Here is a 22,514-nt window from a genome sequence, read left to right on the forward strand (position 1 = left end):
ATGAATAATTATGATTGGTATTTGCAACGTACTGACATAAAAATGTAGGTATAAGAGATAAAAATTTAAAGTTAGTTATCGTTTCTATATCATATGTGACCGCAGCCTCTAGCCTTTTAACTCTTTCGATCCCGAACAATAATATATAAAATGTAATAAATTTATATATATTTATGTTTTTATTATAAAATGTTTAAACAATGGTTGTCGTTGCTTATCAATTTATGATGTGTAATCGTATTAACACACGTCGGAACAGGATAACATGATACTTCTAGGCATTCTATTCGAACGAATACGACATGTATCAATTTCTCAACAAACGAAGCCAACCAAACAATGCTCTATCATGGTGGGCTTAAGTCCGCATTGAATTCTAAGTTTACTATGATAGGTACTCGGTTATCGGTTTTCGTCATGCAGTGGTAGCCAATGTTTCAGATGATCCTGCCGAGTAATAATTATAAGTAATTTGCAAAACCTATATCTACTGTTATCCATTTATACTTATTATTATATATTTGTACGGAGGACGTACAATTAATTGAAATTTTTTATTTAATTCCAATCAGAGGGTGGTATATATAGTTATTATTTTTTCGTCGACGTATAATTAAAATAAATTAATAGGAAGTTATTCGTAAAGAACCGCGGTTATTAAAATGTTTAATTTTATTTTATGGTTATTGCTGTATTTCGCTACGTAATATCGGAAACCGCCTTCTATTACCTATAGGTTCTTATCACACCAGTTGGATTTATTTATTGTTATAATGAAATCCGCAGAATGATTTATTGATTTCCACTTTCAGTCTGCTATAGCCTGCAGAGTATAGAATTACAGTCTACGGACACAAATAAGTTGTTAAAAATTATTGATGCACGAACTTTTTCAAATTTAAACTACAATTAGCTGCTGAGTTCTCGTGAAACATTTGCCTCATGATTTTATTTTCCATTCTTCGGTAAGTTATTATTTATTATATTTCTTCCAACGATTTATTTTCCAATTTCTTGATATTGAATTATGGTGTTTATTATAATACTGTAGTCGGCAAGCGAAACGTAAAAACTGACCTTACATGCGTTATAAACATTAATTCCAGGAAATATTACAAAGAAATACACATTGTTCAATGTATCTTAAGGGTTATTTTAATAATTCTTATTAGATATTATATAGTATGTAAAACGTGATTTTACGATGTTCGTAATATTTCGTATTTTTAATTTTCATCACAAATGCATAGAGGAAGATTATTTTTCGAATCTTATTATGCTTCCCTCGCAGTGATTTTTCTGTACATCCGTTGCATATTTCAACCGGCGATGTAAATAATATTGGAAAGAAAAACGTTAGGAAATGATCACAACGTTTTTATTACATACCTATTCAATAATATTGCATACACACCTCGGAAAGTACACATTTCCAATCGCGAACAACACGTGTCACGTGCAGTGGATCGCAATTAGTTTGGTCCCTGCCGGCGAGTACCGTCCAGCCAAGTACGGAAGTTTCAACGAAAACGCGGTGTACGGGGACACGCAATAATAGTACGCGCGTCCGTGTGTGCCGTACACGGATGGAAAAGAAAGACCGCGTCGCATCAACGGTGGAGACACGAGAGAATCATCCGTTCGGAACACAATACGGATTTGACTGGAACGTAAGGTATCGCCACATATTATAATTTTATTATTTTTTTTCTTCTCCTGTTAACGCGCGCGTACAGTGAACGTACACGCGTGTATTTATAATACCTCTCCGCCCGTCGCTCCTTCTCTCACGCGTTCGGGTCGGGGCCAGGGAGAAGTATGTCAACACCGTGTAAACGGGGCGTGGGTCCTCACCATGGGCGCGCGTGTACAACAGGACGACGTGTACAGGTATATCGTACGGAGCGCGGGTATCAGCTGTTCGACCGTCCTGGCCGGTGCCCGTGTGCCGCCGTGCCACCGTCGTCGTCGCCGCCAGCATCGGCAAACAGGTTTTCTCGTGCGGTCTCCTTGTTTTTTTTTTTTTATTTTCCCCATCGGCGCGCCGACGACCAGTAATCTCGAGACCTGCAGTGCGCGCTCCGCGGTGGTGTAACGACCGAGTGTAAAAGTTCCGTACGTACGCGTCGGTGCCGCGAGTACATTGCACACGCCTACCGAGCGAGTGCGCCGGAAAACCGTTGATTTTTTTTTTTTGATTTTTAAATTCCTTCCAGTACAGTTTTTTTTTTTTTTTTTGTTTTTGTCTCCTCCTCTATCTTGTACACGCACACGCGTGCACGTGCACGGTACGTTGTTTTCGAAACGAAGTTTTTCGGTGTTCGCGATGTGAACCGTACGGATATTGCTCGGCGGCAAGGAGATCGCGAGGATTCATCGAGCCCGGGCACCACGTAGCCGCCGTACCCGTGTGCACATCCTGACGACGCTGCAGGTACCTAACTGCGTACTGTTTACGTGCATTAGTTATGAGTTCCGTTTTGTGTTTACTACGTCCGTTGTCTTATCGTTCGTACTCGCTGTCGCGTTAACGATTTTACGTCGTGTTACCGTGGGCACCGCCGAGATGGTTGCGAATTCTCGACGGGATCGTACGAAAAACGTTGCCGGGTTTGCCAGCAAAAAGTGTTCTTTTATCCGATTTTTGAAACGTATTACGCAGTTCTTTTTCCGTATTGAAACGATAACTGCTGGTATTTCATTTATTTACAAACCATAGGGATTTTTAACTGGCTTATTTAAAAATTACATTTCAGAGAACTATATTTTATACTAGAAATGAGCACCAGCAAACCTAAATATAAAATTCTATATATTAGGTTTTTTTTTTAACATAAATAAATAAATTTAAATTAACGTAACACTTTTTTTATAATTATAATAATTCCAGAGTCATTATGAAGACATCCATAGATTGAAAACATTTGAATTTTTTTTTTTGCTCATTATATTAAAATCGTCGTTTTATCTAAGGATTTTAAATTATATTAACACAACTGTTCGACATTATTTGATTTTAGATTTTTCATTGTAAACACTTTGCTTCATCCTTGGTCTTATCCAATTCATGCGACCGGTTCTGTTTCAAAACAAAATGTATTTGGAAAATAAATAAACACTTCAGAATATTCACGTCTAAGTGGCAACTGCTGTTAGAGTTAACATTAATGACTAATATATGTAGATTTAGCCACCCAATCGCAATACGTATTAAATAATTAAATATTTTCAAATAACCATATTATCGAGTTTATAAAATACTTTTTAATTGCTGATATATAAAACTAACATGTATTATACTTTTAGCTATTAAAATTTGATATCTAATATTTTTATCCTACGATTAAATATAATTTAATTTTAATGCATGCGAACAGGAAATGGCAAATATCTCTTTGCACATATATACAATTCCAGTTTTTGATGCCAATCAAATTCTTTTGACTGACCTTTTTACAAGAATATAAACGTCAATCACGTTTACTTTTTCTCACTGTCCTTTATATCTATTCTTTTTATTCTTTTATAATATTAAACATTCCTTTAGAGATTAGCCATATTTTACTCAACACTCTATTGATTTTTTTTTCATGAACTCACGGGATTTTTAATTTGTCTAGTGCTAATATTTTCTGTTAAATGTTGTTTTCTGTTGTTATAATATATAAATGTATAATAATAGCGTTGTGCAGTACAACTTTTACTGTATATCGATTATTTTTGTGATCAATATGAATAAACATAATGTTTTTCGATCATCTCTTTCAAAATAATAAAATAGAAATTTATTGAATAAAATAAATAAAAAGTTAAAATAGACTAAAGGAAAAATAATTGATATAATATTATATTTTTTAGGCCAAACGCGGATGTTGAGGTTTAACGTGTTTTGTTTGCTTAATATTGTATTAGGTATCATATTTGGAAAAAAAACGGTTAAGAGTTAAGATTATGTACAAAATATTCGCCTTGAATGCGTTTTTGACGGTTAAAAAACGGTCGAACCGAGACACGTGTTCGAATTAATTACACCTGCACGGTAATTTGTTTCCTGCAGTTATAACAATACCATTAAAAAACATAGTTATAATTTCGGTTTTCGTCGTCATTGTCGTGGGTCTCCGACCGATCCGGGATGCGCTTCGTGAAAATTACTCTGCTACACGTCGGCTATTCGCTATACCTATTCCTACACGATCATAATAATAATAATAATGTCATTGTTCCCCGAACATGAATAGCATCGACGCACAAGACATCACCCACGTGTGTTTTTGTTTATTACGTTACTGATTTCGTTCAACCCTTTGTCGGGCAGCGAGCAAATTTTTCCCATTATTATTTACGAAGAATTTTTAACTCACACAACGAAGGTTAGAAATGCGTAGTACTGCACCGCCGTACGTCGTCGTAACGAAAGAAAACGTTATTGTACATGACTACCGATGATAAAAGAAAAAAAAATGACCGTTGGTTGATACGGCACACACAGTGAACCAACCGTATTTCCGACGACGTGTTTATAATATTTTTATTATTATTATTGCGTTTAGAAAACCGTTTTTTTTTTTACTGTCGACCATAAAAGTTGATTACTTCGGCACTTTTACATGTTCGATGGTTATTTTTTTTTTTTTAACTATAGTAGTTAATATGTAGCATAATGACGTAGCAAATACTACGAACTCGACGTGCATAGGGTTAAACTATATTATAATGTACAGTAGTAATATGTGCGAAATGTGCAGACCGCGACACTTTAAATGTTTAGAGAGTGCAGTACACTTTACAGGTATATTCTAAATCCCGAGATATATACTAATATTCGCAGAGAACGATATTATTATAACTATTATTACTATCACATCGTTTTATATCCTTTATTGACTCTTGTGTTAATATAGGTTAACGTGTTTTCTCCGGCTTAATGGCTCGTGTGTTAATCGCGCCAATACATATTTCAGTAGCTATGCGTAGCTATATGTAGACGCGGTAAATATATAATAATATTGCGTGTATATTAATTTCTATCATAACGACGCATTTCTTTATAAATTGTACGTACACTTGTTTGTATGTGTGTGTGTTTATATTCATATTTAAATACGTGTACCTAATTAAGTTCTACGCGTGTAATGTGTAACGTCTAACACACACATATGGTGCCTATATAATACATGTATGGGGTTTCTTTATTGTTCATTTAAAATCACGTACTTCGATTAACTGATAAATTTATCACAAAATAACAAACACCTTCTACAATCTAACGTATTATGGTACGATTTTTGCTAAAAATAAAAAAAAAATTTAAAAAATAAAACCATTAATATGAAAAAAAAAGTTCAATATAGTAGGTTATGCGTTCATAGTAATAATGAAAACTTAAAGTATCACAATAATTTAGGAATATAGTTTTCGTAAAATGATAATATTTTAAATAATTAATCGTTATTTGCATAAACGTATTTGTAGTATGTATTTTTATTTATTTGATTTTTTTTAAATATACAAAAGAGTAAAACAATAGGTATGATATCAATGAAAGTATGTATTTGTTTTTGTAGTCATTTTTTCCTTTAATTTTTTTTTTCGCTCACTAAGTTTATTACTGCAATTAGTAATAGGAACTGACTCTAAGCTTACTACAGAGAAGATAATACAGTGAAAACTGTCTAAAGTGGACCCTGAATAAAACGGAAAATTATCCAATACGGAATTTTTCTATAGTCTCGTCACGTTCCTATAGTTTTATGTAAACGCTGAACTTCAATAAAACGGAACCTTCTTAACGCGGAAACGGAACGATTTTGTAAGTCCCATGCAAGTAAAAACCTTGCATAAACCGGAAAAATGACACGCGCGTGTGTACTATAAACCAAAAATAAGGCATAAAATATAGATATGCACATCGTTGTATGTACATCGTTAAATAGTGATAGATAAAGAAGATAAAAATTTTCTATGCATATTCGTACAATATATGTACATACAATGCATATTATCGCATAAACGATACGAACTTTCTTCTTTGTAACTGTGAAATAGTCATACACCAACAGCTGTACGTACACTTATAATTTTATCTTCCGTTAATCGTATTAAATATTAAAATTCTAAAATATAAGTGTCTATAAAAAATATCAACTGATCGATATGAGTATAAAAGGGAATTTTTCCGTTTTATTGAATAAAGCGGTAAACTACTTAAAGCGGAATTTTTTGTTAGTCCCATGGCGATTCCGTTTTAGGCAATTTTCACTATAATTATTTTTTCCATAAAATTCTTTTTAAATTCTACAATTCATGCTTAAATAATATATAAAAAAAATTATAGCTTGTTTAATTTTTTTTTTTTTGCAAATATTTTCCTTTGTGATTTATAAACTACTTAAAGTATAATAACCAAAAACCAATGCAAGTTCTAAATAGTTGTCCAATTGCAATGAAATCTGTTAGCTATTTAACTTTAATGGAGTAATAGCTATTTAAAATGAAATTTCATTATACAAGGAAGCTTTTTTATCATTTTACACTCCTTTTCATACCGTCTTATGAGTTTCTTCTATGAATTACTTTTATATTATATAAGCCTTTAAGTCATTACACAATAATTATATAACATTTTTCCATGTATAAAATAATTCATAATTTTAAAGCAGAATTTTAATAATACATATATATTGTATAAATGGTTGTGTACAATTTTAATTTAATGAAGTCTATGTATAATTCATATTAAATAAAGATTTTTTTTCTTTGTACATTGTGATGTCAAAAGTATAGGTTGATGTATTATTATAGACATTTCTCTTTATTCTATTGTTATAGAATGAATAACTTAACTATAAGATATAACTATATCATTATTGGAAAAATATTGTTTACAATTACTTTAATCATATTTTATAATTATAACTTTTAAACAATTTCATAGACGACTAAAAATAATAAAATAATTGTATGCATGGATAAGTACCTATAAACTTTAAAAATATTTTATATTTATGTATCAAATTAATATATTTTAATCAAATACTAGGTATTATCAATAAAAAATAAGGTACCCAGTATTTTATTTATATGATACAAAACAAAAAATAAATAAACAAACTATTAATTATAACATTGTTTGGTTGCTTTCTGTTGTATTTGGTGATTTGCAAATTTCAAACAATATTATTAATTGTTATCGCTTGATAAATTTGAATAAAAATCAGTTGATAAAATGAATATTTCATAATTTATTTCAACGTAAGCCGTGAGATGTGATCAGAAAATATCTATGATGCAAAGCACGTATTTTTTTTATAGTTAACGCGTGAATCTATTGTAAATTGTAACAATACGTTTAAAGTAACTTGTAATAAAATAATTAAATATATTCACGAAACAAATACAAAGAGATATAGAATAATTAAATTGTTTGTTTTGTGATTAGTCTTAGTTCATTAGGCGATAATGACAATTAAACCCATTGAATTACACATATTTATACATGACTAGTGTAATAAAACGAATATTTAAATAATAAATAATTATATATATATATATATTTATAAAAAAAATGTAGAAGTCTGATTAAATATTATACAGCAGTTCTTTTATGAAAATAGTTTTATTTCGTCCGTCTATTGAAAATCAATAGTATTTTGACATAATAATAGAAATAATTATTAAAAGTTCTATCGGGAAACAATCGAAGTAGACGGTCTTTACTATCGGAATACGTGACGATAGACAAACAAACAATAAGATTAAAGCAAGACGACGTATTTTACAACCGTACAGAACCCATAATGTTGATACGTACTGAAAATGTTTACAGATATCGTATTCATATGAAGTCACTTAGCATAGTGTAACGTCGTGTAGGTGATTAAGTAGGAATTTCTATACGGGGTCATACCAGGGGCGTATTTATGGGGGGCCGAGGGGGTCCGGGCCCCCTCCGAAATGAAAAACACCATTGTTAAAGAAAGTTATTTTTAACATGGCTATGTTTTAATGCTGGGGGTTTCCGAAAATTTGTCGTGACACTGAGAATGTTACTTATGTGATATTTTAATATTTTATATTTATAAAATATGTTTATTCTTTTAAGAAAATATGTGGCGAATTTTGAGTCACTCTAATAAAAAAAATTGTTTATTTCTATGTAGTTTTTATACTTTTAAAAAATTATAAATCATTAAAAAAATTGAGCTTCTTATTTCTTTAATGGTGTAAAGACAGTCGAGAAATCTTATAGTGTTCAAGTAGTTTTTTTCGTAATATTGTGCTTCCTCCTTTCCTTCCTCCCAAAAATCAAATAAAAACCTATATATTCCACTGGATCATACAGTTTCATTAATAGTGGCGTACTACGTGTGATGAAACCGATTTCTACAAAACAACGTGATACATTTTTCCGACGTGGTTTGTTTATCGGCGGATTACATAACAGAAAAATTGAGTGGATGATTTTAAATCCTTTTTTTTTAATTTTCATTTCTAGACCATATTCCTCTCGCAATCGTCCACCAGACCGCTCGGCGCAATGCTGAAATCAATACTGGGTGGTCAGTCTCTTGAGTATACCAAAAGTTTTTGACTTAGCATCGCGAAACTAAAAACTATACCTGCGTTCATATAATAAATAGCCTTGAAACAATGACAATAATAACATAGGTTCACATTCCACTAAGATCCGTCATTTAACATAAAAAAAAACATCTAAATTGTTTAGATCCGTATACAAGATAAACAACAGTGCAGTGCATCATACAACACAAAAATAATAATCGTGAAAACTAAATTACTGCATCGTTGTCGACAAACCCAAATAATAAATAGTTCTCAATATGTACTCGACTGCAAGCAATCCACAGAAAATAAACGAAAAGCGTGCACTCCTTCGATATATATTTTTGGTATCTAATTTCTTACCTACATCCTCTTCGATCTTTTGTTGCTTAACATTTCCAACTGTCTTTCTTTTATTTTAAATCAAACCACACTGTGACTGCAACTGCAACGCGTCCATGGTTCGATATTTTTCGTAGGAAGAACTGTCATCAACTACGCTCTGACGATCTCTCAATGAGAAAAATAGAATTTAACCATCTATAAATATACATGGACTATAGACTGAACAAAGTAGATTCGCACCATTCTCTCTACGTGATTGTTCTATTTAGTGCATTTCTCAATGGTATAAACACACTCCTTAACATCAAATTACCATATTAACTTCCATACATTATAATGTTGCAAGGTATTCGAAGAAAAATAGTGATTTCCAAAGAAACTTCCCAGATTAAATACATTATATTAAATTCTTATGGTAAATTACATATTTAATAAATATGCAGTCCTTGAGAATAAAGTGAAAAGTGAAAAATTTCGTACAATATTATAATAAAGTAACAAAAGATAATGTTTCAATACAATTAAAATATACGTATCATATAATTTTATTATAATGTTACAACTATTAAATATTATATAAAATAAAAAAAATAAATTCGAATCCACGATGTATGGCTGTGTGGCACGCGTACTGCACGCGCATGATTATTTCTGTACGGTCTTTGGAACGAATAAGAAAACCGATCGTTTTACTTATCTCGTACACAGCGTACACAAACATAAAACGAGTGCGCATGTGATCCGAAATACTTATACTACGATACACCGTAAAAATGACTACAATCATACAAATATGGCTGGACAACAATAATTTATTATTTCTGTCGATCAGTTCACGGTAATAATATTTATGCTAGGTACTCGTCATCACGTTCCAGTGTTCGGTGCGTCTGTATTATCGTACACGCGATATCCAATAATTGTTGTCGATGACTGCTCGCGTGTCCTTCCATGGGGTGTGTGATATTTTTTACGTGATGCCGTTTCCTTGGTCGTGTATAATATTTTATACCTCAGGTCTATATACATTGTAAATTCTACGCACCGCACGACACGAACTTGTTTTTCCGCGGCGGCGCGGCAGTCGTCATCCGGATTTCCTGGAATATCGAACTGACATTTTTCTTCAGTGTGGGCCAGAAACGTACTCAGGAATTTTTATGAGGGGGAGGTCAAAAATTTTTATTTTATCTGTTCTCTGATTTTAATTATAGTTTAACTCAATATCAATAAATTAATATTAATATACTATCGTATGGCTTATACATAATAGCATTGATTATATAATCAATGATAATAGGTATACTATAATATAGATATTATACTCTATATACTTTGTATATTGAAGATAATGGGAAATCAAAATACACTATGTACTATTATTATACTATTTACTATTAAATCATTGAGTATGTAGAAATTTCAATGGGGGGGTTCGGAAGCGAACCCCCTTCCACCCTTTGGTACGCCCTTGGTGTGGGCATACCATCACCGCCGTGGACGTCTATCGATAATTTATTTATTTATTCGTTTTTATTTTATTTTTCCGGTACATAGTGCACGTGGTGGCATGGAGGCGGCCGACATCTTACCCGTGCTCCAAGAGCGCGTTGCCACCGTGCCCGGAGGCCGAGATCTGGACGGAAGGCCGTTGATTGTCGTTGTCGTGCAGCCGTGGATCAACGGGCATCTGGATACGGCGCTCAGATACTATTTGTCTCTATTCAGGTAAATAATATCACAGAAAGTTGTTTTTTTTTTTACTTTTTAGTTAGAAATTTCTGATATTTTATTTAAGATTTTTCTGTAATACTACTTTTCAAAGGGTAATGACCTGTTTACAACAAATAAATAAAAATTATATTGTGGAATACGTTAAGTTTATTTCGAAAACAAACATTTAGTATAATATGTGTTTTGTATATTTTTTAATCGCGTAATGGCGTTAAGTTAGAAATGTTTACGAGATTATATTATGATCAATCGCGGAGTACGGTATCCAATAATTTAGCCCACGCTCGGTGAAAAGTTATGGTGGAAGTTGAATCGGCGTAATCACCATTGTTTTTATCTCATCGCATCCGCCTCCTAAATAAAGCGAAGTACATTTTTCACTAATTCAAATACTAATATGACACTATTTTTATATTTTTATAATTATAAATTAATTACAGTTGAACACAGTAAATGCAGGATATCGTCGACGATCAAATGATTTTTATTTTTATCTATTAAAAATATGCTCATATGTTTTCTGATATAAATAAGCATTTAATTAAACTTCTATATAAGCTTAATGTGTAGTAGGTACTTAAATGCATTAATTTTATCTTTCTAGGATTTTAATGTTTTACTTAAAAAAAAAAAAAAATTATATTAAAGCTATAATATTTTAAATTATACCCAAATCCTATAGTAATATAGATAACTAATTTATGAAATTCTCTAGTCTGTTATTATAGAAACAGTTATTACAAAAATCAGAAAATTAAGTCAATAATGTTTCAAATGTATCGATAGACCGCAAATAATGTTTATATTCTATTAAAATATGGATAGTATTTTTATCTGTTTGCTATAACATTTAAAATTCGATATAAAATGGGTATACAATTCAGTTTCCTTTTATATTTTATGTTTCATCAACTAAAATATTACGTTTTTGATTTTGGTTAAAAACTGATTTAAAATATATTTATATATATATTTAGAAACAGCAAAGATATTGCAATTATTAAATCCCGGCTGACCTCATGTATATTGTGTATTACGTACAACATGTATCTATAAACAAATATGTACAAATTGTTTTATCCAGTTCATGTACGTTTTCTTTATAATTCCGGAACAATGTGAATGCAATTTTTTTTTTTTTTTGAATAATTTATTATGCTCCCAAACAACAACCAGCTCGTTGTTAAGAGAAAGTTGTTTTCATGGTTAGCTTTTCTTGGCTTTATGGTGACAGTTACACGAACAATATCTACTGCAAGTAAAGGTCACACTCTTCCGTCTAGTGCGTTTATGCATACTACTTATTTATTTTAATGATCGCACTGTGGCGATTTATCTTATGAAAAAAATAATTTAAAAACTGACGAAAGATAGTCAGGTGAGTTTATTTTTATTTTTATGTGGTATTGTATTTTAACTTGCACATGCTTTAGTGAATTAGCATATAATGTAAGTATACCTACAGTATCAGCAGTCATTGTAAATTGCATTTTATCTGAAAGTAAAATAATCGTGTGTAGAATATATTATGTTCGAGTTAACGATTTTCGTTCAGACATGCCTCAGTTCGAACAGTGCAATATAATAAGATTGTGTTCTATTATAAATATTGTATTTACCAGAAAAATTATTTAAGGTAAAATTTTATCGTATAACAGTTATACGTAAGGACTGGGTCTAAGAATATTCACACGATGTATGCTTAGACATTTAATTTGCTTCAGATTTGCTTGGAACTATTCGAAAAAGGTCGAAAACCACAGGTTTACACAATTTAGGTCCACTAAAATATAACTCAGCCTCTGACAATGGATAATTATCATATTTCATATGGCTTAAAGCTGAAATGAAATAATTATATGAATTCATACAATTCGACTTTCAACAGCAGGCCAATAGAGTTACAATATAATTTGGTACAAGGTTTGATCCCCGTTACTTATTTGTTTCAATTGTTCGAACGTCAGTGTTGAACATTTTGACAATTATTATTCGATTATATTAATTTATAATTGTACAGTTTGACGAGTATAGGTATATATTTTATTATTATAATGCCACATGTAGGAAAATGAAGGCAAAACCATTTACTTGTAAACATTCACTAGTTACTGCAGTTGTATTATTACATTATTAGTGTTGTACTAGATTTTTTTAATTATATTTAGAAAAATGTGTAAATATACTTTTTTTGTATCGAGTTACAGAGAAAACGATAAAAGAAAGAACCTACTTTAAGAAAGAAGTATATAATTTGTTCTATATAATTTACTACTAATAAAAATAGAGTTAAAGGAGTACAACGGGAAAAATGGCTACATGCACAGATATAATGTAGTGTTGCGGTTGATTGAAATAAGCACATATTATATTTTCTCTGTTTTAATCTATCCATTATGTATTATAAATGTTCTGAGAAGACATAATGCATATCATATACCAATTAAAAAACTTAGATGGGTGCATTTATTAAATACTAAATGGGTAAATTTTTGGTGAAATTTCAACTTTAAATTGGGTAGAATTGTTTTTTATTTTCACACATGTTGCTGAATTATTTTTTCAACTCTGCGAAAGAAAGCTTCATATTTCTTAACTACTGCATAAATTATATTTCATCTTAAAAATGATGATGGGCTTTATTAAAAATGACTAGGAAGTTCAGATAATTATTGTTATATTGTAAGATTTTTGTTACTAAAAATAGCACTAAAACAAAACACTTGACATTGATTCGAAAATGCTTCAAGTCGTACTGTTTTGTAATGCCAATTGTTGATTTGCCAACACATGATTAAATGTTTTGATTTAAAATTCTAATAGCATTGACAACTTATTACAATTAACTACTTCAAAATAATGTTTAAAAATATCCTTCACACCAAATATTATCTTAGGTACGTAGTTTTTGTCCTTTTTTTTTCATACATAGTGCTCGTCAGGAAAACGAATCGTCTTTATTAAAGTAATAATAATATAATAAAATTATTATTTCCATATAGATTACACTTAATAACTTCCAAAAATTTAAATTATTTAACGATGATAAAATTAATTGTATTGAAACCAGTCTTGTCAAATAAATAAACAAAAAATAATATTAATAATAATAATTTATAGAAATAAATAAATATAAATTTTTCGTCTTGATCATTTCAAAATTCATTGCCTTAGAATAAAAATAAGATGGTAGCCCACCCGGCGTGAAAACTATATCACTTTTGTTTTGTTTTAAATTAATTTAATATATAATAACATTTTATATGTTCAATAATGTTTTGATTATAATCGTAATAATATACCATACATGTACACCATAATCATTTATTATGTTATTATAGTATTCGAATAATCTTTGTAACTAATTTAAATATTTTTCTAGTTTATTAAGGATACTTCACACGTATTTTCCAATCTTAATAATTTTTTTTTTTTTTTTGAACATTATTAAATTTTTTAGTATATATTTTTGAATAGTTCAAAATTTTGTTTGATGATTTACTATGATAATATTATATTTTTTATTTAACTTTCACGAATATTTGTTCAAATAATTGAATATTGAATTAAATTTGAAGTAGAATCGTTATTTTTTAAATTTATTTAAATTTAATTTTTTATGATTAGTCACACAGAATGTTCTAATGGAATTAATTTGTGAACCAAAGATAAATATTTAAAATACGTATGGGATTATATTATAATGAAATAAACGAACCATAAAAACGTTTTCTGAAATCAAAAAACCCGAGCAATGTTAATAAATTTATTCGATTTTTTTTTCTCCGTTTATAGTCCAGAAACAAGACAGTCTGGCCTGTGCGTTGTGCTGGACGCTCAACGGAGTACATGGAAGACGACCAAGAGTGTGATGCATAAAGTGTTCGAAATATTGGACGTTAACATCGGTACGATGTTGATCGTCAGACTAGACGTGTTTTGGGACAAACAGCGAGTAGAGAACTGTACGAAATCCAGGACCGAAGGAGAGGTGCGCTCATAATGATATTATATTGTATAGGTATATCGCGTACGATCAGTGGCGTGCATCTTATGTATATATACGAGACCCATCTCTAACGTATTGGTGCCAATGGAATAAATTCCCGTTTGAACGTTAATTGTATTCTTTTTCGGCAAGAGCCGTATGCATAATATAAACGACGTCGGGTAGATATTTTGACCGGTTATTTCGAATCGGACATCTCATCGAATTAAAAACTCCTTACGTATATTCTATTACCATCCTTCATGTGTATTTCGTGCAATTCCCATCACGCTGCGGTGAAACGTATAGGATGTACGTTACTGATAATTCGCAACGACATTTACAGGCACGCAACCGTGGTTTTACTGAAAATGGTTTTTTTTGTTGTTTTAACTAGCCCATTTTTGTGCCATTATCGAGGATTCACAAGTACGTGGCACATGATCAATTACCCGTAGATCTAGGTGGTTCTTGGACTTACAGCCATGAACAGTGGATACACAATCGCGTAGTGAGTACACGAAACACGGTCTATACACATATACTTATATAGATTGTGACTACATTTGAGTCTCGGATTTACTCAGCGCAACTTACGTTGAACACGTTTGAAACTAGTTTAGATTTTTTTAAATTTTTATATATTAATATATTTTGTGCGTACAGCTTTTGTACATAAATTATATATTATAAAATTATTTTGAGTGTTTCGTATTTAATTTTTTATTATTTTATACACGAGATTGAAATGTATACATTCAGTTATATGAAATTTAAAAAATTTAGTTATTTCATTTTACTCATTTTGAATGAGTTCATTGCATGCTCGAATCATCATTGAATCGGGAAGTTAATATTAATATTTAACTATAGATATATAGTATTATTGGACCTGTTCCGATTTTATAATACAATATCTACGCTTCCATGATAAAATACCTCTGATAAAAATAATTTTAAGAGAAAACAATCAATATTTTTAATGTAGATATTTTACAAAAACATATTAATAATATATACCGAATAACAGTATTTCCAAGAGAAATCTAGAAATATATTATGTTTTTAATTATAACTTTTTTGAAAAATTAGAAAAATTAATTTTTGGAGTACCAAACTAAAAAAAAAGGGAAAAATATAAAGACTATGACGAAAAACTTTTACATGTCGTTGATAAATTTAACGGAATTAAATTTTTTTAGTATTTAAGAGGAATCGCTCATAATCTCAAATTTTAAAGATGTGTGAAGCATGAGATAATTTTAAATTATTTATAATAAATGATAATTATAATAATAATCAAAACTGATAATATTTTTGGCGGATATATTTTGACGGATCATCAATATCTACAATTTCTTATTAAGGATTATATTTTTAACTATTGCACGCTTTTTTTTTTTATTGTTATAATGATACGATTTGTGTGTATGCATTGTGCAGAGAGTCGAAGAGTTTATCAAGAGTTCGGAAAACGCCGTATCTGACATGGAAAAATTGCGACAACACCTGATCAATAACCAGGATTTGCTCAAACACAGTACGGCCGATATCGTATTGACTGTGTCCGGTGAGAAGTTTAATATAGTCATCGAGCACGTGAAAAAAGTTTCTCAAACCGGTCAGATGGTGTGCCAACGAATTGATAAAATATACGCAGACCAAGGACAGCTGTTCCCACAGGATGTATTGGATACCAAAGAAACGCTCGACCGATACATGAGAATTCTCCACGACAAAATGATGATCGTCGTCGACTGTTGGAACGGCGTGCAAAAAAAAGTCGACTGCATTAAGGTAAACAAATTGCGCTCACTGGATGCTGATAAAGAATTGATTTCCTATTCATTCTTGTTTCGTACGCAGTCTGCTCTTGCGTTTGATTGAATTGCATTTTTGATTTATTATTCGTGTATTGCCGCACAGGAAATGCGATACTTGGAACAAGGCATCAAACACGTTGTTAATTGGATTCTAGGACCTGGTGAGGAAATGTTGAACGGCAAACAACAAGTCGGTTACGATATTGTATCAGCAGAAGAGTACAAAAGAAATCACGAAGCGTTCGAACTCCAATGTCGTGTAAGTTTGTCCATTATGGCCTCTGCGTATCCCCGAAGGTCTTATATTTTCGGCGGGTACTCTTTGTAATCCTTAACCCAGTAAATATTTCATAATATTTTAATATGTTTTCCGTTCGTAGGACACGTATGGTCATTATGCCGAACTATTGCACAAGATCAACAGTCTCTCGACTACGAACTCGCAGTGCTACAAAGACCTATTGGCGCAGCGGGATTTCATGGATTTCGTGTGCCGCAGTTTTGCCACCCGATTAGAGAGGAGGAGGAATCTACTGATCACGTCTGCTCGTTTCTTCCGGTTGGTCGCAGAGGTAAGGATCGTCTTTTACTCCTATAGCGTCAACGCATAATGATATGTTGTAAACGTTAATTGAACGTGCGTGTATAGTATTTCCAGACTACGAGTGACGTTTACGAGACTTTGGTGATGGGCACGGACATCGAAGCTTTGGAGTCACCAGACCACACTCTAGTACAGTTGAGAGAACAGCAAGAAAATATCGGTAAATTTCGGTTGAAATAATTTAGTATTCAGTGTTATTTTTAAATTGTGTTGCAATTTGTTTTTTTTTTCTAGAACAAATCGAAAGAGATCTGGTGAAAGAAGGTGAAAAATTGTCCGACATGTTATCGATGCCGGTCAAGAATGCCATGGGTGTTGCTTTAAATGTCGATTACGAAGCAGACATAGTGAACGTGTCTGAAATATTAGAAATGACTAAGGCTAGGTGTCAACTGTTTTGTGATAGTGTTGAATTACAGAGGTTGACATTACAACAGGTTTCGTATGTACTTAACTACGAAACGGATGCTTCACAAGTTAGTTCTATATACTGTACACAGCAACAAATTTTCAGTTATCATAAATCTTACCCCCCTCCCCTCAGCTAGAGATATTAACTGTTTTGAAAACTATACATAATTATAGAACGCGTATTTATGCAGTTAATTTGAGAGTCGTCTAATATTTTTGCAAATCAGTTTCTTCCATATGATTATATAGGTTTATTTAGATTTTATATTAATAATATATCATGACGGTGCATATTTCCGTTTCGTAGGCGATTCAGTGGTTAGAAGACTTGTATCACGTTCTGCTCAAATCTCATTATCATGTGGGATCCGACGCTGAAGAAATACAAGCTCAAAAAGAAGAACACCAGGCATTCCAAGAAACCGCAAAGGTAAAATAATTACATTGCGCATCGATGATCAATAGCTCTCATAAAAGTACGACCGGAACGTCGGTCGACCGGTATTTCACGTTGGTGTTTTTGGTTTACTGCAGGGTACGTACGATTACGGTTGTCAGTTGCTGAACGCTGCGTTAGCCCTGCGGCAGTCTTGTAAACTGACCGAGACGAGAAACGCCACACTAGCCAACAGCCTGTGGCAGTCCTGGAAACAACTCGACGACATCAGCCAAGAACAGTTGACGCGGTTGCGAGTGTCCGCCGTGTACCACAGGAACGTCGACAAGGTAAACAGCAATGAAGCCAATAAACGCATGTTCGTTTGTTGGCAACAACTGATGATATGCGATGAACAATCTATCCACGTGCGCGTACATAGTTATATGCGTGCATTAGCGTTACATATTATTCTATGACAATTAGAGGCGGGTTTCATCACTCTCTAAGGGAGAGGCTAAAGGATATTCAAGAATTTAATTAGTTTTTTTTTAAATCCATACACAATTTTAAATTACAGAACATGTTTTAGAGTCCCTCAAGTCATTTTTTTTACAATAATGACAAATTTTAAATAGTTATATATTATTGGTATGGGGTTTAATCTAAAACCGTTTTAAAAATATAGGTATACACATATAATTAACAACAAAAATGAGGTATTTATTTATAAAAAAATATATAAAACAGGTACCTACCATATTCATCAATGACCAATTTTATAATAATTATTAATATATCAATAAATCATAATACTTAGCTTTGTAAAATAGTTAGCTTTAGTCCCAAGGAGGGAGGTATTGCCCCCTTAGCTACCCTCTTAAACCCGCTCCTGATGATATATTTTGCCAAAACCGCATTGTAATCGTTGGACTTTTGTTATCTTTGCACGTGCACAGTACTGCGGACAACTCAGAGAGCTAATGGAAACCGTGCAGACCATTCAGGATGAGAACAACAACAACACGAGTAAACACAAAGGTCGACTGCGCAAATGTCTCGTGTCGCGCGAGAAAATCCTGTTGGAGGTCGGCCGCACTGTCCGCCTAGGGCGCATGCTCAAAACCAGACTCCGCGAACCTCTTTGCGTTCAACACAAGTAAATATTCGTACGAAATATAATGAACGAGTACCATTAGGCATATTTCGCAATACCGTTATGTTGATAGCCTGTAGGCTATTCGAGCGTTCCACCGCTAGGTAACTTTTTTAATGTTGAACGCTTGTATTTTCTTCGTCAGCATTTGAGTTTTTGCTTGAGACATTCCACAATAGGCATACAACACATTTTTGAAGAACTAAAACTATTTTTTTTTTTTTTTTGATGAATATACTTGTTTCACTTTTTTTATTGTCCTCTTGTATTTTCGTATATGGAAAATTTTGATGGATATGATTCAGATTGTCGTTTGATAAGTTTTTTCTACAAACGAATATTGAATGTTTGGTTGAACGGTTGTATATGTACAGTGGATGTACTTCGAAAATGTAGTCGGTGCACTATACTTATGAGATGTGTGTCATGAATGTTTAGTAAAGTGCGGATGCGTTTCTTACAGGAACGAAGATTTGCGGTATCTCAACGAGAGCGCGGTGGACTCGGTTTGCCAGAAATTGGCTGTGGTCACCGAACTAGCAGAACAATTGGATTTCACCCTGTCCGGGTTGGCCCAAAGTACCGTTACTCACGTGCTAGACGATTCCAACGGAAACGTCACCCAGGCGAGTTTTGATAAAGTATTATTACATATCTGTAAGCAACATTCACCTACCTATGTGTACACTTATATTGGGTACTACCGTCGCATTGTTTCAGTTCTCTAGCGTAAAAGCCACTTACATTCGAGTGAAAATGGTCTCACTTGAAAATATCTGAAATAGTTGCGATGAATGTTTTTTATGTATTATTTAAAGCCATGCTTGAATCAATGCGATTTATTTTATGAGTGAACGTATTTTACCTTAATAGATCACCATTAATAATCTTCATGTGTTACATTGTGTATATTTCATTCTTATCACATCAAAGCCTAAATGTTGAATATTAATCCATAACATACGTTTTGTCCATTTACTATTTTTATTTTAACCACGATTTCTTACATCCTCTGTAGCTAATAATACGATTAGTCTAAGATTTTTCGTTTATGTCTGTAGTAATTAATAATTGACTTTCTGCTATATTTTAAGTAATAAACATGGAGAAAAATATCATAATTATAATTAATTCATAACTAATAATTGAATAGTATTGATACTATCTATTAGACAGGTTAGGTGTAGGTAAAATGTTTCAGTTGAGAAAAATAAAAATAATATGAACGTTTGTATACAACTATATGATATAATATCAATGCGTGTACGAAAAACCCATATCAAAGTAAACAAATAAAACCATGTGTTCTATAAACTGTTCAGGAGTGGTACGTCAACTTGAACAAACCGAACGACTGCAGCAAGGAAGAGCTGCCGTCTGAGACGAAAACTATTGAAAACAACTGCAACGACAACAGCAACATCATCAACAACAGCAGCAGCAGTAGTAGCAGCAACAATAACAACAACAGTAGCAGCCGATCGGATGCCGAGGAGTTTGTTACAGCTTCCGATTGTACCGGCACGCCGCCGTCCAGATCGTCTTCGTATCACACGCCATCCGATGGCGAGGCGACTTCCAACTCGCCGTGGTGGGAACTGGACACCATTATTGACGCGGACACCACGATGGACAGCTCGAAGTGCTTGCAGCTCACCGATGAATCTCAACAGGTATTCATATGTTTTTATCGTGCGACAATATGCGGTCAATGCGTGCCAAGGGCGTATTTAGACTTACTTCTAGGGAGAGGAGGAGGCGACTCAATTTTTTTTTTAATTCGGGCTCAAAATTTACAAGTAAAATTTTTGGTAATATTTGAATCGGGTGAATCCTTAATATTAGTGGTTTTTTTTTTTTTAATCCAAATACGGATCCACTTAGAATCGACTTATGTGTAGTTCTTCTTAAACATCTGTCTGTGTTTTGAAAGTTACGCTTTTTTTTTATTTGATTTTTCACTTAGTATGGACCCGACAAAAAACCTAATTCAGTATTCACAGCCACGCGCAATTTGATTTCGTTATAAAATGATCCACATTAAAAAAATATGAAATGTGTATCTCATATATAATCAATTCCTTATATACTGATTCAGGGAGAACGATCGCCTATCCAAATAATAAATAACAAAACAATGAATAACCAAATAATGAATAAAATAATCTAGAATAACTCGTTGAATAATGAATAAGGGATAGTTTTAAAAATCAAAATGATGAATAAAAATAATCTAAAATAATCAAATGAAAAATAAATGAATAAAGAATAATTTTTTATTCAAATATTCAATCGAATAATTTTTGAATCGACTAATGCTCAACTCTGCCTTGGACTAATGTAGTACAGATATATTGTGGGCCAGTAGTACATTCTAAAATCACTGGAAGGGGAACAAAGACTGTGCGTTGAACCGGCACCATTACAGCTTTACCTTTATTTATTTTACCTTTTTACCCTTACTGTTACCTGGATCCAAATTTTTCATAATTTTCAAATGTACTTATAAATATCTAAATTTATCATTTGCTAACACTACAATATCCGATGTACATATTTTTATTTTAATCTTTGAAAACATTGAAGCTAATTTAAAGCTAATGATCGATATATTTTTTTCAAATTATTTTATACCCATGTTACATAAAATAAGATTGTAAGTCGATCATGGATGTTGAAAAAATATCACGAGTTAGCTGGTGGAACGTTACGACTTAGTGGGTTGAGAAACGGCGTCCGTGGCAACTGCCTATATTATAATTTTGCCATTTCAAATTCCGATTATTGTAATAACAATATTGGCATATACATATATCTACATATAAAGTAAAATAATTAAAAATAAGATTAACGAGAATATTATTCGTAATCGTGTTGCAGGACATCGATGTGAAGATCGGGAAAGTTGACGATGAATCGGCAAATACGAGTGGATCGCAGAAGTCTGCGGAAGACACGACTGGAGAAGATGAAAGCGGCTGTTCTCTTACGATCGCGAATGGAGAAGAGGTTGGTAGTGACGCGAAAGAAGAAATCATCATGTTGTCGCAGAATTCCGAGTACGAGCCCGAAACTAATAACAACGATTGTACATTTAATTACAAGCAGAGTTTGACGAAACAGGCTTTGGCCGGAGTCTTCTAGCCGGTGAATCTCACGATTTGTTTTTAGTTTGTATAATATTATGTTCTAATTTTATATTATGACGCACCAACAAGACTGGTACGAGACAATAACGTCTTATTTTTAATTATGTTTAAGATGCAATTATTATTATTTGTTATAAAATTCAACGAATCATGTTTATATAAAATATATCGTCACATTGTAATAGTCAAACATTTGTCCGATTACTTAATTTTATGTAAATTATTTTATTATTATTATTATTAATTTTTTTTTTTTGTATAATTACATAAGTATTTTTATTATTATTTCAATAAATAAATATGTGTAAAATTGTTCATTTTAATTTCAAAAAAGTAAGATACACCTTGTCACACTTATAAAAA

The 22,514-nt window shown here is 32.1% G+C and overlaps 1 protein-coding gene across 2 annotated transcripts; it reads left to right on the forward strand.

The window, feature by feature from the left end:
• The first annotated feature begins 1,248 nt into the window (after nucleotides 1-1,248).
• LOC112689208 (SEC14 domain and spectrin repeat-containing protein 1-B) lies at nucleotides 1,249-22,364 on the forward strand. Of its 2 annotated transcripts, none has more exons than XM_025562793.1 (15): nucleotides 1,249-1,675; nucleotides 10,468-10,638; nucleotides 14,440-14,635; nucleotides 15,030-15,143; nucleotides 16,076-16,429; nucleotides 16,559-16,714; nucleotides 16,836-17,027; nucleotides 17,105-17,219; nucleotides 17,294-17,535; nucleotides 17,778-17,900; nucleotides 18,005-18,196; nucleotides 18,806-19,005; nucleotides 19,466-19,628; nucleotides 20,325-20,675; nucleotides 21,883-22,364. In XM_025562793.1, the coding sequence occupies exons 1-15, from the start codon at nucleotides 1,587-1,589 to the stop codon at nucleotides 22,144-22,146; spliced, it is 2,922 nt and encodes a 973-aa protein (XP_025418578.1). In that variant the 5' UTR covers nucleotides 1,249-1,586; the 3' UTR covers nucleotides 22,147-22,364. The 2 variants fall into 2 exon arrangements, with proteins under 2 accessions (XP_025418578.1, XP_025418579.1); XM_025562794.1 differs by lacking the exon at nucleotides 1,249-1,675 and adding an exon at nucleotides 1,926-2,434.
• Nucleotides 22,365-22,514: the final 150 nt, after the last annotated feature.

The sequence above is a fragment of the Sipha flava genome, unplaced genomic scaffold (genome assembly GCF_003268045.1).
Source record: "Sipha flava isolate LNK unplaced genomic scaffold, YSA_version1 42_pilon_pilon, whole genome shotgun sequence".
In the NCBI taxonomy this organism is placed as follows: Eukaryota; Metazoa; Arthropoda; class Insecta; order Hemiptera; family Aphididae; genus Sipha; species Sipha flava.